The following is a 6,532-nucleotide window of genomic DNA, read 5'->3' as shown; positions in this document are numbered from 1 at the left end:
AATAAAGACACGCATATAAAGGAAAATGTATTTGAATAAAAAGAGGATACAACAATTTGATTTCTCATGAAACTAATAACTGTACATATTGCTTTTGACACAAGTCAACATTACAACTTAAGCTTGTTGGCAGAAATCTCTTTTTGTTTCTTTTTCTTTGCCGTCTTGTCCTTCGAGCCCTTGATTTGGCTCTTGACTTGGTCTTGTAATTGGGAGAAGAAAGCTTGAGAGGAACGCAGAGCCTTATCCATGCCATCATTCTGTCAGAATATAGGGGGGGGGGGGGTTATACACATAAACAAAACCACAATAATGTAACTAATGTAAGTAATTAATACTGTGTTTGACTTGGTTACTGACCGTGAGTATTTTGGCTTTTCCTCCTTTAGTAAGTTTCTTGAGAGTCTGTTCGACCTCGGTTTTACTCTTCTTCTTATTCTGGTCTCCTTTCATCACCTCTTTGAGTTTCTGTCTCTTCTCCCGCTCTTTAATCTTCAGATGCTTCACTTTCTTCTTCTTCCGTCGCTCTCGTTTCTTATCTGTGGTGGTTTTTTCTGTGTCTCCGAGTATGTCTCCTGCCTTATTCTTCTCCTGAGATAAGAGAAGAAAATGCATTGAAATCTAATGAAGATTATGATCTTATTGGTGTAAACGTTTCACTCAAATACTACAAGTGTAGTAGTGTTTCCTAAACACTTAAAAGTGAGGTTTTCTGATCAACTGGAAGTGATGTGAGCAGGCCACACAAACCTTAATCTCCTCTGGAGCCAGCAGTGTGCCGTCACTGGCATTGACTGGAGCCACTTCCTCCATAATAATAGAAGGCAAGTTGGAAACCACTTTCACCTCAGGAATATGCTGAACAGAGAAATAACACATGAAGAGATGAACTTAGCAGAACGGGAATTCATTTGACATGTTTAGGCCAATATAACTCAATGTTTATAGATATATATAAGCTTTTATTATAGGTACAGAGCTGTAAATCAGTGTAGTTTTTTGTCTCCACATCACACATGCAGGAACACACTATAGCTGGCTCAAGCCATGAGGAACATTGTACTCACCGGTTTTGGTGTAAAGTGGAAGTTTGATAGCGCATCCAATTTAAGGAAGAGTGTGTCCATGAGTTTCTGGATTTCTACATGCGCTGGGTTCTCTTCCTCTTCCTTCTTTTCCTGAAACCCACACAAGAAAAAAAATTATTATATATTTTTATTCACGAGGATTATTCATTTGATCTAAAGTAAAGCCATTTATAATGTTATCAGTATTCAGATATATACTGTTCTTTTGAACTTTCTGTTCAAAGAATCCTTACAAAATGTATAGTTTCCACAAAAAATATTAAGCAGCACAACTGTTTTTAACTTGACAATAAGAAATGTTTCTTCAATATCGCAGAAGACTGGAGTAATGGATGCTGAAAATTCAGTTTTGTCATCATAGGAATAAATGACATTTTAAATTGTTTTATATTTAAATACATTACAAATGTTTGAATTCTAATAGTATTTCACCATATATATATATATATATATATATATATATATATATATATATATATATATATATATATATATATATATATAAAAATGAAAGAAAAAGATTTGTTTTTTATATTGAATGTACACAAAGGCAAACCGTTTACAATTCCGATTATCTTTATGACTAAAAGGAGTTGTTGTTTCCACTGTTAGAACGAAAACAATCAAACGATTGCGCTGGTGCCGCATGCACACACAAAGTTAACCTTTGCTACTTTGACAATGCAGCCTGTTCATTATCTTAATTAAATACAGTCAGTCAAACATATGAAAAAAAAAAAAAAAGACACTGCTCAGTTTAAATATATAATAAAATCTGTGCCGTCAAGTGTCATCTCCGCACCGCCGTGATGTTACGCAAAACATTTTGTTTTACGTGGATATAAAGAATTTGAGTGAAGTAGGCTATAATAAATAATTTGGCATTCAAATACATCGCCAATACGGAAACATTTGATTTTGTGTCGAATGAGAGACCCAACGTTGGTTTCAGTTTAGATTTAGCCTATATATTTACATGTATTCGTTTTGGCTTGTCGTTTATGTTGCTATAACTTCTTATAGGCTATTTTTTATTCTTGTTCTTTTTAAACAGGCTAGTGTTCATTGAAGGGATTTGTTGTGGAGTGAGGGGAATAAAATAGCATAGCTAAGTTTACACTGTTTATTATAATGTTTGTAAACATTTAGCATCTTTTCTGAAATAATAAAATGAGTCTTAAGCTACGTGAAGCATAGCTTATTTTATCAATGCAGCAAACCTTTTAAAATATTTCAAATTATAAATATAAATAAATAAATTAAATAAATAGATAAATTATTAAAAATAAATGAATAAATGACTTTTTAAAGCATTTAACTGATTGTATTAATTGGTCAAAATTATTAACGGGCATTTATCACTTAAACTGAACATTCGTAAATTATATATATATATATATATATATATATATATAGCAGAATATATGTATATATGTGTATTTGAACATATGTATTTGAATGGTAATTTATATGTATGTGAAACAATTTCATACATCATGCAAATTATAAACTAAAATGTTTTTATACCTAAACATAAGTATGAGCAGGGGGAGGAATGAGAGACACAGCTGTGGACGGGACTCACCTGTGTCTGTTTGATATATTCTTGCTCATAAACTTCAGCAAGACTCAGTTTGCTCTTCTCATGGTCCAGAGTGAGTCTCTTCTTATACTCAAACACCTCCTCTTTAGGCTTCTCTTTCCTAACCACATCATCCCACACCTGAGACACAACCACAATATCACAAATAAAGTGAAGTATACTGGGCCAGATTTACTGACAAACATTCATAAAAAAAATTCCTAGGTGAACTGTGTTATTCAAAAATCAAAGACTGCATCATATTAGAACATGAAATATAGAACAAACCTGATCTTTGATTCTTTGTTTGATGATATCCTCAAGCTGTAAGGTAGTTTCCTCTGTGATTGCTGGAGCTGTGGAGGAGAGAAACAAAGTAATGAACAAATCTATAAAGCTTCTCAAAGCATTAAGCTGTGAGATCAGCACGAGACTCTCACCCATCCTAGAGGCCTGGTCAAACGCTATATCCTCTTCCAGCATGCTGTTCTCCGGTCGAGTCTGAGCACTCACCTCTCCTGTCAGCTGCCACGGCTTCTCAGACAATGCAGCGTTCTCCAGTTCTTCAATCTTTTGTGCCATCTGTTTCAATTCATATTAAATCAGGGTTATTATAACTGTCGACTAAAACTTAAAAAATAAAGGGTGTTAACTGAAATACAGCAGAAATTAAATATAAATAGCACACGAAAAGCTAAAGGAAAATGATAAAGTTGCCTTGACAACTAACTGAAATAAGCACCATAAAATGACTGAATCAAAACTAAACTAAAAATGTATTAAATACCTTTTCCTGTCTCTTTTCAAAGGATGACTTGGACTCAGGTTTAGGCATGTTTTTGGCTTTTCCACCTAGAATATCTTCCACTTCCTCACCCTCACTGTCATCAGGAAGGTCAAAGGTCACCTTGCGTAAAGCATTTCTTGCTCCATCACCTGTGTCATCCCTAAATTTAAAGGTAAAATACATTAGATCTCCGAAAGAACATGCTGTATCACTATATTCTGCTAACACACAACAATGAAGGACAGCGGGTTTCCTCATGACTTACTCCTCCGTATCAAAATCTTCCTCATTTATATCCTCTTCATCTTCCTCCTCCAGATCACAGTCATCATCTTCTTTTCCCTCATAATCATCATTAGATTTTGGTTCCTTCTCTTCGTCTGGATCAGTCTGTTCTGGCTCTCCATCCACTGAAGCAAAGAAATCTTTGTATTTCAGATCTCTGGAGCTCTTGTTCTGTAAAACAAAGGACACAGATTTCATGAGAAGTCAGTTTAAATTCATGTTACACAATCATGCTGCATTCATCTGTATATTACACCCATAGTTTTACACCCTGGGGGGTGTCCGTAAAGGTGACGCAAATAATTAAAATAAATAAAGACTCAAGGAAAGTTAGTTACACCATTACCTTTCTCAGTTTTTTCAGCCCTACTGGTTTATCAAAGCTGAGTTCCTGGTCATCATCAGATGGCAAATTCTGAAAGTAGTCGATGTCCTCCTCTGCGCTCTCCTTGCCTTCTCTTTTATCCATGTCATCCAAAAACGCCTCCATTTCAGACAGTTTAAAAAACCTGTCATCCACTTCTGATGGAGTCCTGTTAGCCTTTGATAATTTGGCAGCTGACTGTTGCCGTTTGTTTTTTTTCTCAAATTGATCTACATCAAAGTCCAAATCCGAGTCTTCGCCAGAGAAGTCATCGTCCTTGCTGCTTGCAGATGGTCTCAACCTCTGCTTAACTTCCTCCTCTCTGTCCATATCATCATCATCCTCCTCATCATCTTCCTCTGCACTGTCTTCTTCCAAGTGATTATAAATTTCCCCGTTATCAACATCTTCACCCTCCTCTTCTTCCTCTGGATCTTTGAGAAATGTTAAAGTGTCATCTGTGACAGCTTGCTCAACTTCCTCCTCAAAGTGTGTCAGTAAAGCAGTGTTCTGGAGCTCCAGCTCCTGCCAGATCTGCTCCTCATCAAATTTTTCGATGACCAGCTGTTCCAGTGGGCTACCTTTGCAGTCTGCAGGCTCGTGGGCTTTATGCAGATCATAAAGTGTCTTGGTAAGTGATTTGAAGTCTGATGCCAGAGCATCCTGGACACTGAATAAAGATTGAGAGCATAAAAGAAAGAAAGAAATGACCCACTTTTATTTACCCACACTCATATGTAGTAGTTTTATATTACTATTTGCATAATTATATCTTTTTAGAGTTTAAAAACAAAGCTCACATAGAAAATAACATTAACAGAAACATTTTATAGACAGGTAACGTTACATGTCACATATTAAACTCGCAACCACAACGTGAGACTTTTGCACATGTGTTGCACGACACGCGTTTCATCTCCTGTAACGTTAGAAAAGGTTCTGATCTAAATAAACAACGAAATAGTTAAATGATTTCACGTGCAGCTCACCTGAGAAATAGCTCCGGGTGTATTGTGTTGCTGTTTAGTAACTGTAAGCAGCTCTCCAGTGTGCTGCCCTCTCCGTTCGCCATCTCTGCTCTCACATGGGTCTCTGCGTGCGCTTGGTAAATACAACCCCCGGAAACATTATTGCGTTCCACATAAAGGTTCCATATAATCTAGCCTAACCATTCTAAATATAGCGATTTACTGGTTTTTAATCTACTATAATCCTTTTTTTCAAATTGGAATATTATAACATAAATATTTACATGAGTAAATTGTGCGTGTATTACTAAAACCCGTTACTGATACACGTTTACATAAAGTCTAGTTTGTTTTCAATGACTGCGAAGATGGATTCTATTTTACTAAAGGTTGCAGGTAAAATGTAACGTAGTAAATTGATATTTTTTAGTGTCTTTAAGTTTTTCTTTTCAACGTTTGCCACATTTAGAGATGCTTTATTCTAATTGCAGATGTATGCATCATTATTCACTGACCGCTGTCGTGAATTTTTGTTGTCGTTCAGCATTTAATGCATCCACATGACCATTTCATCTCTCTTGAAGTTCCAGGTGTCTCAAAGTGTGCGTGGCACACTTTACCCTCAGTGAGGGCAGTGTCTCTGACTGTACCCCTCGGTCAGGGTGTCCCTCAGTCATTGTGGAAGTTAGGGAGAGTGAACCAAGTGACTCTCGCAGTGCCAGAACTGGAGAAAGCCACAGCCCATTACCGTGATGTGCTGGGGGCTTGAGTGAGCGCCACTGTGCCCCTCCCTGAGCACTGTGTTTGTGGAACTGGGGAACACAAAATTAGAGCTTCTGCACCCTCTGGGAGAGAAAAGCCCTATTGCAGGATTTCTGCAGAAGAACAAAGCTGGGGGGATGCATCATATCTCCATCGAGATAACATTTAGATTAGGTTAGACCCCCCCCAACACACACACACCCCATTGTCCAAAATAATATTCGAAGTCCCCCTATACTGCATATGTTTCTTCTTGTGTTTCTGCTGTAATTTTGACACTGCTGCTTTTTAAAACGTTTTTAATTTATCATATGAAGTGAATGAAACACAATTTGAAGATTCTGATTCTGTTTTTCAAAAAAAAAAAAAAAAAGCTATTCAGAAGAAAAATAAATATGATTTGAGAACCAATGAGTAAAACAATACTCATCTTTTAATACTCAAATTTGGTTTAAAGGTTTTGTGTGTGTGTGTGTGTGTGTGTATATATATATATATATATATATATATATATATATATATATATATATATAGCCTATATATATATATATATATATATATATATATATATAGCCTATATATATATATATATATATATATATATATATATAGATAGATAGATAAAGATATAGATAGATAGATAGATAGATAGATAGATAGATAGATAGATAGATAGATATAGATATATACAGTGGG

At 35.7% G+C, this 6,532-nt stretch overlaps 1 protein-coding gene across 1 annotated transcript; it reads right to left on the bottom strand.

Annotated features, from left to right (window-relative positions):
- Positions 1–14: 14 nt before the first annotated feature.
- Positions 15–5,207, bottom strand: LOC128016963 (U3 small nucleolar ribonucleoprotein protein MPP10-like). Its single transcript, XM_052601968.1, has 11 exons — positions 5,096–5,207; positions 4,089–4,776; positions 3,723–3,913; positions 3,458–3,617; positions 3,111–3,252; positions 2,959–3,026; positions 2,674–2,811; positions 1,068–1,178; positions 751–858; positions 361–591; positions 15–260 (listed from the first exon to the last, which is right to left on the bottom strand). Exons 1-11 carry the CDS (start codon positions 5,176–5,178, stop codon positions 111–113), a joined length of 2,070 nt encoding a protein of 689 aa, XP_052457928.1. The 5' UTR covers positions 5,179–5,207; the 3' UTR covers positions 15–110.
- Positions 5,208–6,532: the final 1,325 nt, after the last annotated feature.

Source organism: Carassius gibelio, chromosome A7 (genome assembly GCF_023724105.1).
Source record: "Carassius gibelio isolate Cgi1373 ecotype wild population from Czech Republic chromosome A7, carGib1.2-hapl.c, whole genome shotgun sequence".
In the NCBI taxonomy this organism is placed as follows: Eukaryota; Metazoa; Chordata; class Actinopteri; order Cypriniformes; family Cyprinidae; genus Carassius; species Carassius gibelio.
The sequence above is the reverse complement of the archived record's forward strand: the minus strand, read 5'-3'. Positions and strand labels throughout refer to the sequence as shown.

What these genes read in the sequence shown, in the direction of transcription:
- LOC128016963 (XM_052601968.1), bottom strand. Translation starts at nt 5,178, where the DNA reads ATGGCGAACGGAGAGGGCAGCACACTGGAGAGCTGCTTACAGTTACTA. An exon ending in GGCTGAAAAAACTGAGAAAG is followed by an intron (nt 3,914 to 4,088) that starts GTAATGGTGTAA and finishes TTTGTTTTACAG; the next exon opens with AACAAGAGCTCCAGAGATCT. An exon ending in TCCACTTTACACCAAAACCG is followed by an intron (nt 859 to 1,067) that starts GTGAGTACAATG and finishes TTCTCTGTTCAG; the next exon opens with CATATTCCTGAGGTGAAAGT.